Source organism: Babylonia areolata, chromosome 14, assembly GCF_041734735.1.
Source record: "Babylonia areolata isolate BAREFJ2019XMU chromosome 14, ASM4173473v1, whole genome shotgun sequence".
In the NCBI taxonomy this organism is placed as follows: domain Eukaryota; kingdom Metazoa; phylum Mollusca; class Gastropoda; order Neogastropoda; family Buccinidae; genus Babylonia; species Babylonia areolata.
Window position 1 is genome coordinate 14,368,176 of NC_134889.1, and position 24,301 is coordinate 14,392,476.

General features: G+C 40.2%; 2 protein-coding genes across 4 annotated transcripts in view; one reads left to right on the top strand and one right to left on the bottom strand.

Annotated features, from left to right (window-relative positions):
* LOC143289851 (EEIG family member 2-like) overlaps nt 1–8,932 on the top strand; it is a 64,666-nt gene extending 55,734 nt beyond the window's left edge. For all 3 annotated transcript variants that reach the window (XM_076599039.1, XM_076599041.1, XM_076599040.1), the window contains one exon: nt 200–8,932. In XM_076599039.1, the coding sequence (XP_076455154.1) occupies nt 200–252 (53 nt within the window). In that variant the 3' untranslated portion in view covers nt 253–8,932. The remainder of the gene's footprint in view (nt 1–199) is intronic.
* A 1,152-nt stretch (nt 8,933–10,084) lies between these two features.
* Nucleotides 10,085–24,301, bottom strand: part of LOC143289852 (sulfhydryl oxidase 1-like) — a 28,053-nt gene continuing 13,836 nt past the window's right edge. The window contains exon 10 of the mRNA XM_076599043.1: nt 10,085–23,388. Coding sequence (XP_076455158.1) covers nt 22,595–23,388 — 794 coding nt within the window. The 3' untranslated portion in view covers nt 10,085–22,594. The remainder of the gene's footprint in view (nt 23,389–24,301) is intronic.

Here is a 24,301-nt window from a genome sequence, read left to right on the forward strand (position 1 = left end):
GAAAATGTCCACCCTTTACTCCACCCTGTACCCCATCAGGCGCCTCGACTGGGATTGGAACCAAGGACCCCCAGATTGAACGCTTTAATCACTCGGCTGTTGTGGCCGTCACACTGTTCATTGAACCCTCTGTGTGTGTGTGTGTGTGTGTGTGTGTGTGTGTGTGTGTGTGTGTGTGTGTGTGTGTCCCTGTTTTCAGATTCGGGGCTGCAGATGATCGTGCAGAAGGGGGGCACCGTAGCCTTCAGGTGATGGCATCTGCTCCTCCCTCCATCCCTCCCTCTCCTCCCGTCTTCCTTTCCTGGGCCAGCACCACACAGTGAGAAGAAAGCTGTGCTTGTCTTCAGGAGTGGTGAGACAGGCCGCCATGATCACTACCCATCTCCATGGCAACGCTGATACACCAGGGGATGAAACGGTTTAAGCCGCGGTGACGGCAAGACTGCAGACTGCAAAATGGACAAAAAGAAGATCCTTTACATGTGTGTGTGACGCCTGATACTGAAACACTTAACTCTTTCACTGGAAGTGTGTCGGGCTTTTTTTTTTCCTCTGTGTTTTGATGGGATTCTGTGTGTGTGTGTGTGTGTGTGTGTGTGTGTAAAAATTGTCCATGCTGTTTTCTGTGGAGAAGATGGTGCCACACACAGACATTGAATGTGTTGACCATGGAGCTTCTGTTAGTGTAGATTTTGTTTTTATTTTGCCTGCTTAGTAGTATATGGTTATTTTTAGACCTGTGCAGTGTGGAGCTATTTTTAGGCCTGCCAGTGGTGTGGAATTATTTTCAGATCTCCTCGTACCGTGTAGTTATTTTTAGGCATCCCTGTGGTGTGGAGTTATTTTCAGACCTCCCTGTAGTGTGGAGGTAGTGGTGTTTTTGCCTTCCTGTAGTGTGGAGTTTTTTTTAGACCTCCCTGTGGTGTAGAGTTATTTTTAGACCTCCCTGTGGTGTAGAGTTATTTTTAGACCTCCCTGTAGTGTGGTGGTTGTTTTTTTGTTTTGTTTTTTTGCCTTCCTGTTGTGTTGAGTTATTTTTAGACCTCCCTGTAGTATGGAGTTATTTTTAGAACTGTGTAGTGTGGATTTATTCTTAGACCTCCCTGTAGCGTGAAGATATTTTTAGACCTCCCTGTGGTGAGGAGTTATTTTTAGGCCTTCCTTCACCGCACACTCCTGGCACAGCTCCAAGCTCTGTGCTGTTTGTCAGGACTCACAACTTGTCGACAGATGAAGACCGATCAAGACACATAACTGCTCAGTGCTGGCCTTCCAGTGATCGTTTCTTCCCAGTCAAGGTTCCAGAATGACTCCCCCCCGTGTCGGCTCTACCAGGGTCGACGTGGCAGAGTCGGTGTAGGCGTGGGACTTGGGATCCAATGTTCAGCAGTGATCAGGGTTTGAGGCTGTGTCTGGGTGTGACGTTGTGTCCCAGGGAAAGGCACTTCACGTCTTGATTTTCCTCACGACTCCACACAGGTGTGAAGGAGGTGCCTGACTTTGGTCGGGGAAGGTTGAAACGGCGGAGGGAGAGGATTTAAATCCATCCCTGCTGTCGCATGCCGAGCCCTAATAGACGACAGTGGATATGATTTCACTGCCTCTACGGTTGTGAAAGGTTAGGGAACCTTTAACCTTTGATATGCTGTTCCCATTGCTTGTCGCTTCTCCAGAGGTGATGACAGGCGAAGGTGCTAACCTGTGATCCCACACACGCTACGCTACACTCATCATACATATACATCACAGTAAGTAAACAGTGCTCATATGAGGTCAGCGTAGCATGAATTTGAAATGCCAGTCATGTACTTTGAGTAGTGGTTTTTTTGTTGTTGTTTTTTTTTTTTTTATAGAGGTGCAGTTGAACTTTTTGCAACAACAAAAATTCACAAAAGCAGTGCAGTCCCAAGAAGTCCAGATAAAGAATGGTGACTGTCAGATGACCTGACCTGTGAGCTCCCTTTGATGACAGCTCCTCACTGACAAGCACTCATGGGGTTAAAGTGACGCTTCTTGTTGTGTCTTCTCCAACATTGTGGACACGGGGGGGTTAACATCATACAATTCGTTTATTGCGTTGATAACATTTTTGTGTGTTTTTTGGTCCAAACATGACACAGTTGTTTTGGATTTGTTTTTGTTTTTTTCAAAAGCAATAAAGTTTTGTTGTTTTTTTTTTGGGGGGGGGGTGTTTTTCTTTTAACAGTTGAACATACAGTGAAAAAAGTGGCATTAGCATCACCAATATGAATTATCGTCAGATTTGTTGTCATTGTTATGTGATCATTATGAAAACTGTTACCATCATTGGAAAGAATGACAGATTGTGGAATTTTATTGGGTTTTTTGTTTGTTTGTTTTGTTTTTTGCAGCATTCATGAAGAAACAGGGAATTGAAATGGTTGCCTCCAGTCTGTGTATCTGTCTCTCACTCTCTCTGTCTCAGTCTCTATCTCTGTGTCTGTCTCTCTCTGTTCTCTCGCTTTCTCAGACTTGTTATTCAGATGGTGATGGAAGCATGAATTTGTCTCTTTGTTCATTCTGTACAGTTTATTCTGCAAGTTTTTTTGTTGTGCTTTTTCTGTGTTTTTTTTTTTCTTTTACTTTTGTTTTTGTTCCTTCCCCTCCCCACACAGAATTCAGCTACTTGTGATGACATCCGAACAAACTGAAAACTGGTGTGCTCAGGGTTACAACACGCCAAACTTACTTAGTATGCACAATACGTTTGCATGTCTCCTCAGAAGGTTGTTCTTCTATCCTCCTATGCAGTTTGCTGTGATTGTTTTGTTGTTGTTGTTGTTGTTTTTTTTGGTTTTTTTTTGCTTTTTGTACTTTTCCACCGTGAGAATTTTCACGTAGTTGGGAAAAGTTCAGTGACCCATGTTCAAGATACAGATGTCTGGCGCCTCATGCGTGTGTGTGTTGCTCTTTGGACAGTGATTTTGTTTCAGGACAGAATAACTCTGTTTCAGGAGAGAATGACTCTGTTTCAGAACAGAATGAATGACTCTGTTTCAGGACAGAATGAATGACTCTATTTCAGGACAGAGTGAATGACTCTGTTTCAGGACAGAATAACTGTTTCAGGACAGAATGAATAACTCTATGTTTCAGGGCAGAATAACTCTGTTTCAGGACAGAATGAATGACTCTATTTCATAACAGAATGACTGTTTCAGGACAGAATGAATGACTCTATTTCAGGACAGAATGACTTTATTTCAGGACAGAATGAATGACTGTTTCAGGACAGAATGACTCTATCACTCTGTTTCAAGACAGAATGACTGTTTCAGGACAGAATGAAGAATGAATGGCTTTATTTCAGGACAGAATGACTGTTTCCCATCATATTATGACTTTCAGCTGCTTTAGGATTCTTCAGTTACCTTCTGTTGGAAAATCCTAAAATATATATTGATAGATAGATTATTATAATGATATTACAATTTCTATTACGATGAAAATGACCCACTGTGAAAGGTACTCTCTAATTTGATAAAGCACTGCCCAACAAAAGACCTTTCTGGGTTGTTTTTGGTTTTTTTAATCTTGTTAAAATTCACACCACTAAGAAACTGCACTTAAAAATGCCATTCAGGGTGTTGTTTTAGCCAAAAGAGTGAAGTTCTTATCTCAGGTATTCATTCTTCTGGTGTTGATTCACTATCAAACAGTTTACCTGCATTTTCTGTCTCGTCATCAGGACCGTTTGAAGGAATTTAATATAAAACGATATCTGCTCAATGTTGTCAGTTTGAAGGAATTTAACATAAAACAGAGATGCCAAATATTATAATTATGCCGTATTTTGTTATGCTCAATCGCAGTTTGTTCCAACATAACGCCAACGTGAAAATTGTTCTGAGTTAATTCTTGGACTTCATAGCATCGTTACGTGCTTTCCTGTCATAACATTACCCAGACGCTTTAGAATTATCGATCACAAGGCCAGGGCAGGCACTGTTAACCTTGATCTCACGTGATGATGCTCAGCTAATTGCCTGCATGTTTACACTTAAACAGCATTGAGTGGACCAACCAGCTTAATCACATGCCCCGAACAAGAGAGAACATTGCTAAATCAAGTTGCGTCTCGATCAAATTGCACCTGTACCCATTTGCTTAAGTCGCTCGGAGTCTGTGTGTTCCTACTAAATTCAAAATGTTCTTACCAAGTTTCCTGATTGTTCCTACAAACACTAGACAGGGGTTGGCATCTGTAATAAAATGACACTCATGTGACCAGTTGGGAAGGTTTTTTTACATTCTCAGAGGACAGGTCGCACCACACAAGTTCTACAAGAACACTTTTTCCATTGGTGAACAGCAAAATCGTTGACAAATTATTTTACTCTGTGGCTGTTTGGTAAGCTGAATCCGTAGATGTTAAAGTTAACAAAGGTTTAGGGTGGTTCTTCGTCAGTGCCATTAAGGTTTCGTAAGAAGAAGCACTGTATTGAAGCATTGTGAAAATGTGACAGCAGGTAAATAAAGTAAGAAAAACAAGCTGGGTTTGCACGAAGGAAAAAGTGTGCTGTATCTTCAGTCAGTGATCCCGCAGGGCTTTGATACAACAGCAGTGCAATCTGGCCTGTCTCTGCATTTTGCTTCTCACATGTGGTACTCGGCTTACCCCATGAAGGGAGTTCAGACAGGCATCGGTCAGTTTGTTTCAGGGTGCCTGATCCATATGCACTGCACCACACCTGCTTGGGTTTAAAAAAAAAAAGAGAAAGAAGAAAGAAAAAAAAGAGCAGATGCATGACATTCGCATAAATTCATCGCATTACTCACGCCTTGAGACTGAAAAGTTAGGGACCTTTAACTTTCTGACCTTAAGTGTTTCACCATTTCCCACCCAGTGTTTATCACAGCTTGAAACGACACTGATGGCAAAAGAAAGTGTGATGGCTTCATTACTCACGCACAACAGTGCAGATTGTGACGGATTGTTCTATGACCCTGCATGATCAGTTGGGCTATAGGCATCAGAAGACAAAGGCTGGGGTTCAGGGAAAAGAAAATGAATATTTTTGTCTAAGAGAGAGAACAGTGTAATAAAAGAGGGAGTTGACAAGTCAGGGCAACAGCTCAAAAACGAAATAATTAAGACATGGATTTGAGTCATTAGGAGATTTGACAATTTACGCCAAACGAAGAGTTAGGCCTGTTCAGAACAATGCTCTGAGCAGATGATTCATCCATCACTTGACCTTGTCCAGACATTTTGCTGGATGTAACTTACAGAGCGAATGTTTACTTGCTTGAGCATTATATCTAATGGAGACAGCTCTTGTTCCTTTTTCTTCTTCTTTTTCTTTTCTTTTCTTTTTTTCTTTTCTTTTTTTTGACACCACAGTTTTACTTCTTGTTTCTTTGTTTCTGAGTTGGGATGCATACTAAAGACACTGAATGATGTTGTAATTATTATTGAGGTTATGATATGAATAGAGGTGGCTTTTTAAAATAAGATATTTATCAGTTTTTTTTAAACATCTCAAATAAGGAGGTCAGTTATGCTCTGCGTGTTTGGACCAATGATTGTTTGCATGGGCCTGTGATAAAAGTTTGTTGATGTGTTGCACACATTTTTTGAATGATGGCTTCAACAATTATATTGTACATGTACTTTCTGTGTGCATGCATGTGTGTGTGTGTGTGTGTGTAGAGAGAGAGAGAGAGAGAGAGGGTGGTGGTGATGGTGGCATGAAGGGGGAAAATTATATGGAGGAGTACTATGTAACCAGCATTCCTTGATTTTACCTGAATGTGGGGGGGGAAACATAAAAAGTGGGTAAAACAGTAGTTTTCACTTAACAAAACATGTACTATCATAACAATACAAGCGGGTGTGAATCTGTTGAGCAGACATGTGAATACAGGTGTAAGTCAAGTGTGAATCTGTTTATCAGAATTGTGAATGAAGACATTCTATAACAACAGGTTCAGTAGTGTTCACCAAAGAAAGAAAAAAATAGATATATATACCTGATACCAAATGGGTCTTTGTTGGAAATGGTGTTATTTGCACCTGCATCTGTTTTTTTGTGGAGAGGGGGAGATAAGTCAGTCATCATGATTATGTGGACATTGGTCAGACCGATGTTTGGAGCAGAGGAATGCTTTACTATGAAAGTCTGGCGAGCGTGGAATTGCTCAGAAGTGCTCATTGGTAAGGACTTACCTCACAAGACTGCACAAGCGCTCATTCACCTGTGAATGCTTGAGCAGTAGGTGTTGTTTCAGCTGCATGGGACCATTTGAAGCTAAAAAATTATGGTACCTTGGCTTGTATATATATATGTTAATTTTCAGGTTTTTATTACAGATTGGTTGATCATGTCTGGGTAAATTAAAGACGTGTGTGTGTGTGTGTGTGCATGCGCACAAGCATATATGCGCTGTTTCGATCATGCAAATGACATAATGCTCCCACCCAGTACGTGTGGTTTGTATTCATGCATACTGATGGCTGAATGCTGTGTATTATGCGTTGTGTTCATGACTCTTTCTTTGTGTGTCCTCATAGAAATCACAGATTAAATACTTGCAACAAAATGGGTGCTCCTCTTTTTACACGACCGTTTTTTTTCAGTGCTCATGTGCTTGTGTAATGCAGATGACTTGGGGAAGGAATGGCATACTGTGTATATCATGTATTGTGTGAGTGTGTGTGTCTGTGTGTTGTGGATGACTTGGGCAAGGAATGGCATACTGTGTATATAATGTATTGTGTGAGTGTGTGTGTGTCTGTGTGTTGCAGTTTAACTGTATTGAATCGCTACATGTGTAATTGTGTTCTAGTTTCTGTTTGCCTGTAGGTTATATGTTTGGAGCAGGGGGTGTGGGGTGGGGGATTGTGTATGTCTGTATTCTTAGCTGGCATAAATTTTGTTTCTATTAAATTCTTAGGGATCGGGGAGAGGAGGTGTGTGAGAGAAAGGAGAAATCTTCGCTTCGTCTCATTCATTCTGTTGAATACCAAAAGCTACATTTACCACGGTCATGATGTGAAAATTGGCGACTGGAAGAGGGCTCAAAACTGGTAGAAAATCATGTTTATAACCTGGCATGTTTGGTAAGTCTTGGTTATTGTGCCCTGATTGATTGATTTTTGTAACTATTTTCTCTTCCCACATTGATGTTAAATTGTTAGTAGTCTGGGTCCCTTTGCTAAGTGCAATATATATACCCATTATTATCATTAATTTTGTTATTATTGGTGAGAGTATTTTCACATTTTGGCCTTTTTTTATCTGTTATTTTACTTAGTTTTGGTATTCAGACACGCAATTCTGTAAAAAGTCCCCTGTACCCCAGCGACCAACAGTTTTGTATTAAAAAAAAAAAAAATCCGTCATGACCAGCCACAGGTTAGTGAATAGTTGTGCAGGATTTGGAAGGATTCCAGTGTGTGAAATCAGGCTGCTGTCTCCTGGGAAGAGCCTGTCGATACAGTCCTGTGACACTCTTTAAAATTTTAGAGTCTGTGGATTTTCCAACAGGATTTTGCCAGGGACATCTATTTTTGATGCCATGGGTTCTTTTCCATGCACTATGTGCATGCTTACATGGGACTTCAGTTTATCATCTCATTTGAAAGACCAGCACCCAAGGTCTTAAGGAGGAGAAAGTAAAAATCTCAGTCTATACTAGACTCAAACCTGTGTTCACTTGCTTTCTAGCTGGGCACATTACAAGGCCACAGATCTAGATGTATGTAACCAGTGAAAACATACCAGCAGGTGTTAATGCAGTACTTGCACTGACAACCAGCAAGGTGGTGGTCGGTTGATTGTAAGGTTTGTGCTTCACACATACACACACACACCCCTGAACCCTCCAAAAAGTTGAGATTTTGCAGATAAATCGAGATCACAGTTGTTAGATTAAGATCACAGTTGTTTCACTTCCTCTGTTTCACTTGTTCATTACAGGGACAAGTGGGTATTTTGTTGGTTTAAGCTACACTGCATCTTAAGTCATCCTCAAACTTTCTGTGGTCGTATCGACGCTGTCAAAACAAAATTGACACTGCAGTTAATGAAGCTGGGTGTGATTGAGGACGAAGGGTAGATTGGAGGCAGGGGGTGGTGGGTGGTGAACGGTACAAGGATGATGCCGCTGAGAGGATGATAGCGCAGAGAAAAAAAAAGAGTAAGTATTATGACAAGAGAAAGAAAAGTGTAAGAGTGATAAAATGCAACTGACTGAATCAAATCACACGTATGTTGCTTTCCCAAGTATCCAGAAACCAGGTTAATGCGTAAGTTTTTTAAGCTCTCTTTGTTAAATCATATTTGGTTAAAAAAAAAATCCATTCACAGCATAGAATCTTGTGGGTGGGGTGGGGTGGGGGGATTGTGGGGGTAACCATTAATTTTGTTGGTTTTTGCTTTTAATGTTGTATTCTAATCTCTTTTTATGCGTGTAAAGACTGATTTGCTGAAAAATTGTGCCCATGTATGTCATTCTTTATGTATTTATTTGAGGGGTGAGGGGGGGGGGGTGTTTGTTATGTTGTTCATGGTTTTTTGGGGGCAGGGGTTTTGTCGTTTTTTGTTCTGTTTTTTTTGTGTCTTTGTTCAGTAAGAATGCAGAAGAGGCTTTTTAAAGTGAGAATATTCGAGAGGACTGTATGTTGTGTGTGGACATGAGCATGAGTTTTCTCAGATCATGATGCGTAAGACAGAAAGGATTAAGTTTGGAGAATGATGGGGTGTGGGGGGTGGGGGTGTCTCCCTGCCCCCCTCCATTCTGTCCTGTCTCTTTCCCCAAATCAACTTTCATGGCTCATTGATTTGCCAGGATGATTGTGTGTTGGTTGCACTCAAACTTACACATGTCAACATTTATAGTTATGATGATGATGATGATTATTATTATTATTATTTGCCAAATGGAAATAAATGATCGCAAATTCTAATATTGTGAAGTGTGAAGAGAGAGAGAGCAGAAGCAGAAAGTACGAAGTGCTGAAATTGTCCTTTCTTTCTTTCTTTCTTTCTTCCCTCCTTCCTTTTTTTGTTGCTTAACTTTTTCATCACTAAGTTTGCTGTGTGAAAAACACTGCCAAGTATTTTAGCAATGATGCTCACAGTCACAGGCTTCGGTTCATGTGAAAACAACACAGTGGACTTGTTTATTTTAAACTGGGTCAGGGGTCAATGGTTAGTCATTGTTCCAGTGGCTGCAGTTGGCCAGCTTTGTTACGGTGGAATTCAGTGTTGGCCTTGTGGTAACCATCTGCCTGGGAAGGGAGAGAATCTGATCGCACTGGTTGAATCCCACAGTTGCCAGCATTTCTCCCCCTCCACTACACCTCGAGAGGTGGTCTGGACTCTAGTCATTTAGATGAGACGTTAAACTGAGCTCCCGTGTGCAGCATGCATTTGGCTCAGGTAAAAGAACCCACAGCAACAAAAGGGTTGTTCCTGTCAAAATTCTGTAGAACGATCCACTTTGACAGGAAAACAAACAAAATTGCAGGCAGGAAAAAAAAAGGGGGTGGCGCTCTCAGTGTAACGAGGCACTCTCCCTGAATTTCATACAGAGAAATCTCTTGTTAAATACAATACAATACAGTGTGAAAATGATCCTTTTAAGATGACCCTCAGATGTCAACTAACGTCGCCTACGGTGGTGAAAGGGTTAACCCCAGCTGACCACACAGGTCGGTGTCGGGTATCAGGGCTGAAAAACTTTACTATAAGAATTGATATTCATGCACATTAACCTGGAACATGTTTTTGACGTTTACCATTCCACCAAGTTGTCACTTGAGGATTGAACACAACAACAACAAAACCTGAACACACATATAATAATAACTCAACAAGCTCCAGAAAATACAGAACAGAGCAGCTCGACAGAGAGAGAAGAAAAATAAAGGCAGAAACGACAGAGAGAAAAGGAAACAGCACAAATCTGAGTGACATGCGGTTATTCCCCGTGTTTGTTACACACCAATCACATGAACTCGAGGACAATATGTCCACAACCATCTGCTGCTGACCAGTAACTTTCTACCATGACTATCAATAAACATACTTCCAAAACAAAACAAAAAACAACCATGTTCCAGTAGTGGTTTAATATCAACAATGACTCAAATGTACAACTACCATGTTAACAGCAATAACATAAGCAAGACACATACATCTTTCAGAGGTGGTGTGATATATACCATGACTCAAATGTACAACTAACATTTAACAACAAAAACATACAGAAGCCACAACTTTCACCATTTAGTTGTAATACACAAAGATATGTCAGTACACATTCAATCTCTGAATTATGAATAATACACACATAAAAGTTAAATTTTGGTCTGTGGACGATGGGCAACATTTCTGACTCCTTGGTCGACGAATCATGAACAAACACTGAGACATTTCACAATCCATCATCTATGCAGCAAACACTTGTTTACCATCAAACATGAATCTGCTTCTATCATATGAACCCACTTCACACATCTGGGACAAGTACCCAACCATACTGCTCACAGGAACAGACATCATTCCATCCAAGTCAAATGTAAAACCCAACTACAATAAGTGAAAAAAAGAAAACACACACCCACACACAAAAAAACCTATAAAATAAATAAGTATAAAAACAAAATCAAACCAGTAACTCTCATCCTTTTCCTTAAGTGATTGCAAATCAATTTCAACCTAACAGCACTAAGTGTTCATGCTTAACTAAAAATGCAAAAAAAAAAGAATTGAAGCACATTATTTTCAATGTCACTGAACAAAAAAAAAAAAAAAAGCATAAAATATGAGCATACAGAATTCTCAAAAGGTTAAGGGACCACTTCATAAAACCAGGTATGTTTTTGAGGAAATGTCTGGGTTTGTTCCAATGTACCTTTTATTTCCCTGTGTGCTAGCTGAATCAGTAGCATAAACAGCACTGACTTGAAGTTGTGTACCTTGTGAATGGAGAGAGTTACCACTCTTTGTTGTATGTTTTCATAAAATGCTAAAAAAAAATCAACTGGTAATTCAGATCACACAGGCTGCACACGGTCCGCCACTGGCATTTCATTGAAACCACAAACAGCTTTTCCAGTCACACATGCACCATGCACAGTTTGAAAAATGCGCTTGAAAAATTGATGTTTCAGCTCAGATTGTTCAGTTATCTGGTGGTTTATAAATATACGATGTTCTTCTTCTTGTTGCCTATAGTCCAGCCAACCACACAGGGCCGTATCAGGACTGTCAAACCATACAAATGCTCAACCGCGTCAACACAAAACTGTCACATGTACAAAAAAAGCACAAAAACAAACCCACAAAACACAGTTCATGACACAGTATCCCAACCATTCAGCTCCTCATGGCAAATAAGCCCTTCCACTTAATTCATCTTCCCCAGATTATAAACAATCATAAAAAAGCAAATAAAACAAGGCCTTCAAGACTCACTTGTGATACACTTTAAAAAAAAAATCTAATCATTAAAATGTGTTCTGTATTTGTTATTATAAAGCTTCAGGTTAAAAGAGAAAGAAAAAAAAAGTCCTAACGGCAGATTTGAACTCCGCGTGTTCGGGTGAGAAGAAACTGTCTTACCCATTACACTATAATGGCTCCTTAACTGACATTCAAAAATATAATATTTAAACATGCTTTTTTTAAAGGGCGATAAATCGATTGCGGTTTTCGCGGTGAGAACGCTGTTTCAATCATATTATTCTGGTGTATCTTGAGCATTCAAAATATCTTTATGGGCAATTAAAAATTCTTTTTAAGTCCACGGTAAAGGAGACATGGCTATCGCTGCAATCACACTGCAACATTTAGCGGTTTTCTCTGGATCTAGATAGATGTACAAGTTTCAGTTAGTTACACCCGGTTGACACGGTTGATTCAATTTCTCTTTTATGATCATTCTAGTTTTATAGTTTTAAAGTTGATATGAAAATTGAGTATTTTGTTAAACTAATAACATGCAGAACCAAGTACAAGTACTTCTAAACATCTTATGAAGTGAAAAGGACTTCATTTTGAGAAAAGTCAAGACTGGAAATTTTTACGTTTCATCAATTCAAGGGAATTAACTCACATGGTTTATTATTTTTAACTGTGAATTCCGACTGATTCTGTGGATATTTTTATGGTAGTTTGGGGCACAATGATGAGGCGTTCACAAATCTTTCTCTGAATAAATATTTAACGGTCTCCTTCTCCAACTTTCCATCACATGTTATCGTGTACTGTCGATTGAATATAGGATTGAACGGGCAGGTCAACAACTTGAAACAAAATGTTTGCATTCACGAAGAATATGAGCATGCGCTTTAAATGTGTATAAATATGTGTACACAATTGATTTTTGTCCATGACCTTCAGGGCTCAGCCAATAGATCTATAAAGTCCACTTGTCGTATTGATTTTAGTATTTTCCGAAAAGGGCCACTTGGGCGAATGAACATAGTGAAAGCCCTGTACGCTGAGAGTAAAACACACAAGCTTTTTATGTATTGAGTATAATTCCAAAAGGTAATGTTTAAGATGAGAAAGGTCAGTTTAAAGCAAATTATGTCCCCTAGCATTAATTACAGATTAATTTCCCTTTTTTACTATCTGCACCAAAACGTTTGCAAAATAAATGTAACTTCCATGCTTAGCAAAAGAAGTTCCTGTTTGAACAAAAAAATGATAATAATGACTGCTCTTGTTGTGTCAGAATATCAGATCAAAGTGCCAAGTTTAGAGAATAAAAAAAATATATAAACAGTAAATGCAGTTTGCATGTAATTTGGCTTCTTTTTTAATTTTTTTTGTGCCCATCCCTGAGGTGCAATATTGTTTTAAACAAGATGACTGGAAAGAACTGAATTTTTCCTATTTTTATGCCTAATTTGGTGTCAACTGACAAAGTATTTGCAGAGAAAATGGCAATGTTAAAGTTTACCACAGACACACAGACAACCGAACACCGGTTTAAAACATAGACTCACTTTGTTTACACAAGTGAGTCAATTATAAAGGCCAAACAGGTAAATAATGCTGCAGAATGGGCAACTAGTGCCCCATTCCAGTGTTTACATCTCACTACCTAATTGCCAGAACAAAACAGCACTGATAGTTCATCATAGACTGCGGGAAAGAGAAAAAAGTGTAAAGGCTTGTTTGAAAAAAGAAAGGGGAATGGACTGGGAAGGCAGAAAAAGGAGACAACAGTGAAGAGAAAAAAAAAAAGGGCAGAAACAAAGAGAATGATAGAAAAGAGGAAATTTCTAGCACAGAATTTCCAGAAGACAGGGATGCTATTTATACTGAAAGACCCCCGGCATCCCCACAGGGGGAAATAAATGATAGCTGTGGTTTTTCACTGTAAAAAAAGAAAGTGCATGTGGAAGAAAGCAAGGCCATGAGCGGCAGTCATCAGACTGGCCACACACATCGCTATTTGCTGAAAACTCACCATCGTTTCAACATGCCCTGAGGGAGAAAAAAAAAACTGTGCAAAGTTCCAAAGTGGCCCTTAATGTTGTGGGAACCCTGTAAATAAAGCAGCTACTAAATCAATACACAAACCAGACTTACACTGGATGTTCTCGAAATCATTACAGGGAAGTAGTACTGAAAACAGACACCACACTAAAACAAATAACAAGAAACTGCTTTCAATTATTGCTGTTCTAAAAATACATGGCACACAAAAAAATCATGAACATCAGTAACAGAAATGTTTATTCAAATATAAATTCATATTATATGTCATCAACTTTCAAAAAAATAGATATTTTACCCCTAATGTTCATTGCCAAGAATGTGTAAACTTTGAAGTTTATGTCATTACTTTAACATGAGAAAATAAAAGTAAGACTTGGTTTTGTTTACTCCACCATTATTGTATGCAGTTTATTTATCTATTCATTTATGTATCTATTTACTTATCTATTCTTTTATTTAGATTTACATTCTTAATATCTATTTTTGTAATTGTATGCTTCATAAGCAACTGTTCTGGTAATTTTGTGCAAAAAGTTTATAAAAAGAGTAACTTCTGCATGCACAGAAATAAATGAGCTACTCTCACAATATGTACACTTATGTCTTTCCGAACAACAGATGCAAGCAAATTGTTCGGCCTAGCAATCAGTTTATCTCTTACCCTCAAAACTACCCGGTACCTGTGTATGCTTCACCCGATTAGCAGCATATACAAACATAGTTCCAGTACATTCACAAATGGGGAACACATTTTCAGAGTGCAGCATTTACATGTGTCACATAAAATGGGCAGTTCTAAAACAGAACATCTTAAATTTTTCTCTCACACACTCGTATGCACCCCTCCCCCTCACCCCCCCACCCCCACCCCCACACTCACAGATTAAACAAATAGTTTCAAGACTAGAAATGACTAAACCAGTGTTCTGTTACTGCAACCAATTTCAGGACTCAAAACACCCACCCATCCCACTGTCCAGGACAGCTAAACCTTCTTTCTGGCAGACAAGTGGAAAAGCTCTATCCACCTGTCCACTGGGAAACCTGTTTTTTGACACATTCAGTGGCAGGATGAAAGAGCAGTCAGCTTCAGTGCAGACCGATCACACTTCCCTCCTCCCCTGTTCACTGAGACAAGGTGTGTTCCATGAATAAAACGTGTCAACGTGGAAATGACAGATCTCACTTCAATGAATGAATGAATGACTCATATGGACACTTTTATATAATTATTGTCTATCCTCAGTCAGAGTCCAAATTCCCAGCACTTTACAAACACGGGGTCATTTGCACAACAGGCTGCCTCTGGGTGGAGCCAACTGACAGCCACCGTTGGGCGTTCATCATTTGTTTCCTGTGTCATTCAGTCAGGTTTGGTTTAAGTCACGCAAGCATACATATTGAGACATGTAACATTTTAAGTGTATGACCATTTTGTTTATTTACCCCATCACGTAGGCAGCCATTCTCTGTTTTGGGGGGATATTCTATTCTGGGTATGTTGGTGTTTCCATGGATTACAGGACATCTAATGTGCATATTTGATCTTCTGTGTGTATATACAAGAAGGGGTTTCAGGCACTAGCAGGTCTGCACATATGTTGATCTGGGAGATTGGAAAAATCTCCACCCTCTACCCACCAGGCACTGTTACTGAGATTCAAACCCAGGACTCTCAGATTTAAAGTCCAATGTTTTATCCACTCAGCTATTGTGCCTATCAATTTGAATTCACTGTGGAACTGTTTATGTCTTCTTATTGTTAGCAACAAAAACAATTAAATCCTCCTTTCATGTAAAATGCACGACTTACATGAGTCGTGTCTGCTGACTTGTTACTGCTCTAGACTGCTGGTAGTTACTTTTATGAACTGCCTTTTTTTTTTTTTTTTTAAATAGGAGAGGGCAAGTAGAAATTTGAGGGAATGGGGTTTGGATGAGTGGGCAAGGGGGGCAAGTAGGGGAGGGTGGGGGGGGGGGGTTCTTGTGGGTTTTTATTTATGTTATTTTAACCTCTTTATCCCCAGGACAATTTAACATTATCTGGAAATTTTGAGCTCTGAGTTTTCACTCTTACCATGATAACCAGCACTACTGCTATACCTTCCTAATGTAAAACTGCATGATACATTCCTAACGTAAAAGACTTACACAATACAAATGTAGACATTCACATGCATCCATAGATACTACACATTAAACATGTGCATATTGACATGAAACAGACCATGACTACATTATCACTTTTATACACATATAATATATATTTCAAACATTGTGAACATATCAGTTGAAATACTCTTAACACATTACTACATTTAAAAAAAAAAAAAAATTCAGCAACAAAAATCCATGCAAGGAAACAAAACCAAAAAAAGTAAACAAATGAGCACAAATCTGAAATACTGAGTTCATGTTCCACCACTTGTATTCTCCACTGGTCGATTCCTCAGGGAATATGTTTTCTTTTTATACTCAGTTAAAAAAAAAAGGGAATGACTCAACATTCACTAACGCCCAGACTAGACAGTTATAGCTTCAGCTGCAAGGAGGCATCAAAGCATGTGGACTGATCTATCAAAGTAACACCACAACTGCTTATACATGAAATAAAAATAATAACAAAAAAAATATGTAGTTTTTAAAAGAACCAGGTCCAATGCACTGATCAGGCCTTCAAATCAAATCAAATCAAATCAAATTATGGTGCTTAGAGCCTTGCCGACCACTGAGGCCATCTCAAGGCTATCGCCATGTTAATAACTACTACAGGTCAAGGGTAAATAAAAATAAAAATAAAATAAAATAAATCCAATAAAAACTAGTCACAGCTTTAAGCTTTCCACTCAAAGTTTAAAAAACTTTTCAAATCTGATTAAAAATGTTCACTTCTTTCAAGAAGTCCATCAGCGTCCACGGGGGGGACATCACGAAACAAAGTCTTCAGAGGTCAGGCCTTGAGAACCTACCAAAGTCTCTGGACACATGAAGAGTGGGAGAGGGAGAGTGGGAGGAGGGAGGGGTTTTGAGAAAGAGTGGTCATGGATGATTTATGCAATTTGTAATATTTTCTGTCATGTAAAGCGCCCTGAGCTCTTTGAGAGAAAGGGCGCTATATAAATGTACATTATTCTTATTATTATCATTCAGTAAAATATTGTATAGGACTAGAGAACCATGACATAAGGAGGAATTGTTCACAATCTAAGGATCAATGTGCTCTCACTCAGGGGAAAAAGATGGTTATAGATAGATATACATGGATGTATCTATATCTATCTGTCTACATCTATATAGACAGACAGACAGACAGATATAGATAGGTAGACAGATAATTAGATTCACAGATATTACCATCAAGTTTCAGTTTCGCAACATGACATCCGCTTAACTTTTTCCCTGCCAAGTTTCTGTGTGAAAAACAGTCCCCAGCACCAAGTATTTCAGAAACGATGCTCTCGGCCACAGGCTTCAGCTCACGTCAAAACAACACAGTGGACTTGTTCTCTTCTAACTGGGTCAGGGGGCAAAGGCTGGTCATTGTTCTTTAGGAAGGAAACTGGCTGCAGCTGTCAAGTTTTGTTACAATGTGAAAAACAGTCCTTTTAACATGATCCCTGGATGTCAACTAAAGTCGCCTATGGCAGTGCACTGTCCAGTCAGCTAGGATCACCTGTGGTGGTGAATATAAATAAACAAACAGAAGGGGAAGCAGGGAATGGGGGTGCGGGGTTGGGGTGCAGATGTACGACCTAACGACCAAACACGCTGGTCAAGCCTTGAGAGCCTACCAAATGGGTCAAGAATGAAAGATGTAGGGAAAAAATATATGTACAATGAAATACAAATTTGAATAAAATAAATTTCCTGAATAAACAAATAAGTATTTTAATAAAAAGAAGTACTTAGTGTCCAGATTTCCTGATACACAAAGTTAAACTGTATAAAAACGAAACAAAATGAAACGAAATTTTATTTTACCAGGGTAATGAGATAAGCAGAACATACGCTTTTTTCCCACCCAGCCCTAGGGTATAAAAGAAGGAAAAAAACAGAGGAATGTGAGGGGTAGGGCTACATCAAAAGAAGTATTTAGCATCCAGATTTCCTGATACACAAAGTTAAGTACATAATACAAACATATCCACATCACTTACAACCTAATTAAAGTATCATGTACCAGTTTCTTTGGCCGCTTTCATTTGTTACCTGCCAGAATATTCAGTTCAAAAATAATATTGGCACTCAATCATCTAGAATCAAACTGAAATTGCAACCCAGTATCGAGTTGGATCCATGTGATTTGAATATCAATCTATTTACAACTAGAGTACATAGAATCAAATAACATTGACTATCCACAATACCTAAACATGAATTATAAATGAACAGTAATCTGTGTATGAGCTTTTGGAATCAATTTACTTAGTACTTGCTGTTCAGAGTATCAAGATTGAATGTGGAAACTTCTGGGGTATTGCGGGGCAAATTAAATACAGACTATCCACAGTACTTTGGAACCAGATTTCATGTCAGTAGTCCACAGTACATTCTGAATGAAGTAAACTCAGTATCCGGATAAATAAGAAACAAAACAATACCATTCAAAGTACTTCATAAATATCAAATGACAAGGCATATTTGCATCAGAAAAATGAGAGATTCAACTTGGAATGTGCAAACCACTTGACACACAGAAATGAATGAACTATGTGGGTCCTTTCCAGAGTTGTGGGCTCTGTGATGAAATATATTGCAAAGGTAAGTGACATCTCATTTGGTGTCACTTGAGAAATTTGTGTTCAAGGATATTTGTGCACATATACAGAAACAGATTGACATACATGCACAGAGGATCTTCATGCACACACAGGATCTTCATTCACACACACACAGACACATGCACAGACGTGCGCGTGCATGCGCACACACACACACACACACCCCCCAAGGATGCCCTCACACAGAAACACACACACACAACACACAGAAAAACACTCTCTCTCTTTCTCTCTCTCTCTCTTGCTCTTTCTCTCTCTCTCAAACACACACACACACACACTCACACATACAAAATTTCAATGAAAAATGTAATATCCAATCAACTGTAACCCTATAATCTGTCTGATTACAATAAACCAACAACTCTGTTTGGTCCTCTTTTTTTTTTCAAGTTAAAAAATCAATCAAAATCAATGGTTTCACATGCACAAAAGTTACCTGCACATAATTACGCCAAGCATAGAAATAGCATGTGACAATGTGATCTTGCACACACACTAAGGAAAGAACGGATAATCTTTCTTCCTTCAAATCCTGCAGCTGTGATCAATGTTATTAACAGAACAAATACTTTCCTTCTTTTCTTTGTGCTCATCTTCTCGTTATCGTCTGTTTGTCTGCACTGAAGCCAGTGTCAAAACCCACGACACAGAACAGAAAATATGACAGAATGGAGCAGGATAGAGTAGAATAGAACAGGATAGGATGTTATTAATTAAGACTAGAACAGAAAAGAATAGGAAAGGACAGAACAGAGCAGGGTAGAACAGAACAGAATAGAATAGGATAGAACAGAGCAGGGTAGAGTAGAACAGAATAGAATAGGGCAGAACGGAGCAGGGTAGAACAGAATAGAATAGGACAGAACAGAGCAGGGCAGAGTAGAACAGAATAGAATAGGACAGAACAGAGCAGGGCAGAGTAGAACAGAATAGAATAGGATAGAACAGAGCAGGGTAGAGTAGAACAGAATAGAATAGGACAGAACAGAGCAGGGTAGAGTAGAACAGAATAGAATAGGACAGAACAGAGCTGGGTAGAGTAGAACAGAATAGAATAGGACAGAACAGAGCAGGGCAGAGTAGAACAGAATAGAATAGGATAGGATAGAACAGAGCAGGGTAGAGTAGAACAGAATAGAATAGGATAGAACAGAGCAGGGTAGAGTAGAACAGAATAGAATAGGACAGAACAGAGCAGGGTAGAGTAGAACAGAATAGAATAGGACAGAACAGAGCAGGGTAGAGTAGAATAGGATAGAACAGTAGAACAGAATACCAAGTATATCCGGGACACAAGGAATATTGGGAGGGACAGCACATATAAAGTACAATCATGAACTGAGGTTCACATTCAAACACAAATACAGTAGGAATCTAGATAAGATATGCATATATACCTTTAAGTGCTCATGCATGTGCATGCTCACACTCATTCTCTGCCTGTGTAACACACTCACAGCAGCACAGTGGTAACAATGATGACACACTCTGAGATGACGTAAACTTCAACACATTTGGCATTTTCATTTCAAGAAAACAGAAAAACAAAAACTAAAAATTTTAAAAAAACATAACTGTGATTTGACTTTGGCAACACATCATTTGGTTTACACATTTTAAGCAACTGAAACTAAATCAGCGACAGATTTCTCTCAAACATAAATCCTGGGATAAAAACGAAAATATGGCATCTCTCAGATAATCTGCTTCATCTCTCATCTTCACACATCTGACTGAACTGAAACTGAACGAATCACCAAAGAAAGTAACAGAGCAGCTAGAGTCTGATGGGAAAAAAATCTGAACCCATTCAATCCAGGGAGTTACAGCTTTAGCAGTCTTCCGTGGCATATTGATGTGGGGAAAAAAACACAGAAGATACAGTTTTTCCTCCAAACTACATGTGGACACATCCAGAAATACTGTAGAAGTTAGCTCCCTTTCTTTGTGGTTGCTGCAAATGAATGAACATGAAAACTGTTTCATTCAGACAAATTACCCCCGAAAGCGGAGTATGGCTGCCTACATGGCGGGGTAAAAACGGTCATGCACGGAAAAGCCCACTCGTGTACATGCGAGTGAACATGGGAGTTGCAGCCCACGAACGAAGAAGAAGAAGAAGATTCAGACAAATTTTGACGCCGGAGCAATACTCAGCCGCAGGGCTTAATGAGTTAAAGAAGCAGAGGTGCCTGTGGATTCAAATTTCTTCAAATAATTTACAATCCGTTACACAACCAACACACATGGCGTATAGCATACATACGCTTCAAGAATTCACATGATTGTGCCAACAGTTCCATTCAAGAATATGTCGATCACAGATGTTAAGTAAGCACAAAATAAATTTACATAAAAGTACACACCAGAACAATGAGGAGGAGGAGAGAGAAAATGTTCCAGAGAAGAAACAGAAACCAACTCCCACCCTGACTGTCCATCACCCGGCTGATGATGGAAATGAAAAAAAAAAAAAAAAAATTTAAACCAAACCAAACCGTTAACCCTTTCACCATCATCAGTTCCAGCAATACAGCATAAGCTGATTTCCTCATCACCCTCACCTTACCTTCACCTGTTGCCTCACCCAGGACACAGGTTGCACTCTCCAGCCATCCCTGTCCTGTGCAAGTCACTCCAGCTGTCCCCAGGTGTGGCCTGTCCTCTTCATGTCTGCCTCCAGGTCACGACGTCACATATTTGTTGGACAACCTCTCTTCCTTTTCCCTGTGGGTTCCAGACAAGGCCTTGCCTTGTGGTGCTGCGTGCTGGCTTGCAGAGTGCGTGGCTGATCAATCTTTCTTCTTCTTTTGCATTCCCCAGATCATGCTGTCAGATGGTCAATCCTGTCAGCAGCGTGGTCTGGTGTCCTCCGCAGTGCAGCAGGTGGTCCCCACAGCTTCTCGTGGAGTTCCACCACACAGGGCCAGGCTGCCCTCCTCAGTGCACCAAAAGCTGGGCAGAACTGGCCAATCAATTGGATGAGACGATGAAATGAGGTCCCCGTTTCTTTTCTTCTAACAAGCACTTTTCTTCTGATTGTTGATGGCAGAAACCAGAAATATATATCTTATTCCTTCACATACTCAACTTCTTTGGTTACATTTTCTCCACTGACATTATACCAGGAGAATTTGTGTGAAAAATGAGACCGGCTTCTTTTTCATATATATATCTGAACCGTCACCATTTCATAGCATATTACAAATCATGAACTCAACATGTACAGATGTGAAAAAAGAATGACACACAAAAAACAAACCTTAACAAGTCAAATTACTAAAACGTCCCTAACTTTTTTTCATTTTAAAACGGAAACCACATGCACACAGAAGCAATCAAAGCCATCACCAAAGCCAGAAGTCAAAACGCTAAACACGCATGTGTACACACACAGAGGGTAACGCCACAAATGCACGTCTACCCTGTGCAAAATCAGTTTATCATCATTTATCACAGCCCCTTCACCTCCACATTGTTATGACGCACACAACAGAAACACTCTTCAAACAGTACAAGAAGTGCACAGCGTGCAAACATACATGGCAAAAAGCGACGTCTCTGATCTATAGATGACCGCACACCGCTTGCAGTTACATTGTCCGTAGGATTAAGTTTGCTTGCTGACATTCTCTATCTCTCGCACACACATACACACCCACATCCATACACACACATTCACACACACACACACACACACCTTTCAACAGACTCCATCCACAGCCACTGAAGAAACCCAGGATTTCTCTCCCTTCTCATCATTCCCTCCACTCTCCCTCACCCACCCCTCCACTTCCCAGCCCAACTCCTCAAAATGCACATGCACACACACACACACACACACACAAACACACACACAAGTATGGGGTGGATGACAATCACACTATTACTGTTTGCTATCAGTGGCTGACAAGTCAGGCGTTTGTGTCAACAACGAGCCGAGGCAAAAACATGGAAGAGAAGACAATGTGTACTGCGTATGATTCAGTTCATGCCTGACAGTGGTACACTGTTGACATCAGAAGGAAAAGTCACAATTTTAAGAAAAAATAAATAAATAAATAAATAAATAATTTCTATAAACAATTATCACAACTTACAATAAATGAATTCTCAAAGAAAGAAAAATATGAACATCAATAAGCAAATCAACATATATAATATCACTTACCACCCCACACTCGCTCCCCCCACCTTCCTCCCCCCAAAAAAAACCCACCCCAAAACACACTCAGAAGAAAACAAAAATGAAAAGCATCACAAAATCGCCAGTACGTGGTTACCCTTCTGCATGGCGAACAGACGCTCCCCAGGCAGTCAAACTCATCAGACTGGCATCCAGTTCTTGCAGGGCAGACGGAACCTCCTCTGCACTACGAAGTGGTAGTACAGGATGAGGATGATGATGGCACAGCTGACGTAGAACACCAGGCACACCCCGACGTCGATGCTGTTCAGCCCCCACCCCTCCCCTAACTGCCGGTGATGCACGCTCTCCTTGATGACATCAGGCCCCTGCTGCCGACGTGCCCCTCCCCCTCTCCTCCCCCTCCCTCCCTCCACTTCCTCCCCCCTCTCCCTCCTCCGCGCCTCTCTCTGCTGCGTCTGCTCCAGCTTCCGTTTCTTCTTCTGCTCGCGAAGCTCCCGGATCTTCTTGAGGTCTTGTTGCCGCTGCTGCTTCTCCCACCAGTCCATCTCTCCCTCCTCCGCCGCGCCATCCTCGCTTTCCTTCTCCTCGCCTTCTTCGTCTTCAGCAGTGGTGGCAGCATCAAGAATAATGCCGTCCTTACCGTAAAACCTCACAAGGAAGAGCGCCACGGCGGGCGCGTCCCAGCCGGTGTAGGGGGGGTTGACACTCTGGGGACGGTGGCAGGGGGGGCAGTCCTGGGCAGAGGGGAACTGGACTTTGGGGTGTTGGGGGTCCTCCGAGGGCTCCCCGTGCAGTCGGCGGTTGGCCTTGTTGTGGGCGGCCCACAGCCAGAGCACAGCGTCGAGAGGCCGGTGGATGTCTCGCTCCATGGAGGCCGCCATGCGCAGAAAGTTGCGGGAGCACTCCTGGCAGCCGAAGAAGTGCTCCATGTAGCCCCGCACCGCCAGGGGCACCTCCTGGGCGTTCACCGCTGCAGGGAGGGGTGGGGGGTTGGGGGGGGGGGGGGAGTGTTGGCATTGTTAACATTGATTTCTTTTCAGGGGTGGGGGGTTCCATGTTCAATACAATAGGACAATACAATATGATTCAATACAATACAATACGATTCAATACATTGTGATATAATACAATACAACAGGATGCATTGCAATGCAATACAATACCATACAATGTGATACAATACAATACAATGTGATACAATACAATACAATACGATGCAATGTGATACAATACAATACGATACAATGTGATACAATAGGATACAATGTGATACAATACAATAAAATACGATGCAATGTGATACAATAGGATACAATGTGATACAATACGATGCAATGCGATACAATGTGATACAATACAATACGGTGCAATGTGATACAATGTGATACAATAGGATACAATGTGATACAATACAATACGGTGCAATGTGATACAATGTGATACAATAGGATACAATGTGATACAATACAATACGGTGCAATGTGATACAATGTGATACAATAGGATACAATGTGATACAATACAATACGGTGCAATGTGATACAATGTGATACAATGTGATACAATACAATACGATGCAATGTGATACAATGTGATACAATAGGATACAATGTGATACAATACAATACGGTGCAATGTGATACAATGTGATACAATGTGATACAATACAATACGATGCAATGTGATACAATGTGATACAATAGGATACAATGTGATACAATACAATACGGTGCAATGTGATACAATGTGATACAATGTGATACAATACAATACGATGCAATGTGATACAATGTGATACAATAGGATACAATGTGATACAATACAATACGGTGCAATGTGATACAATGTGATACAATGTGATACAATACAATACGATGCAATGT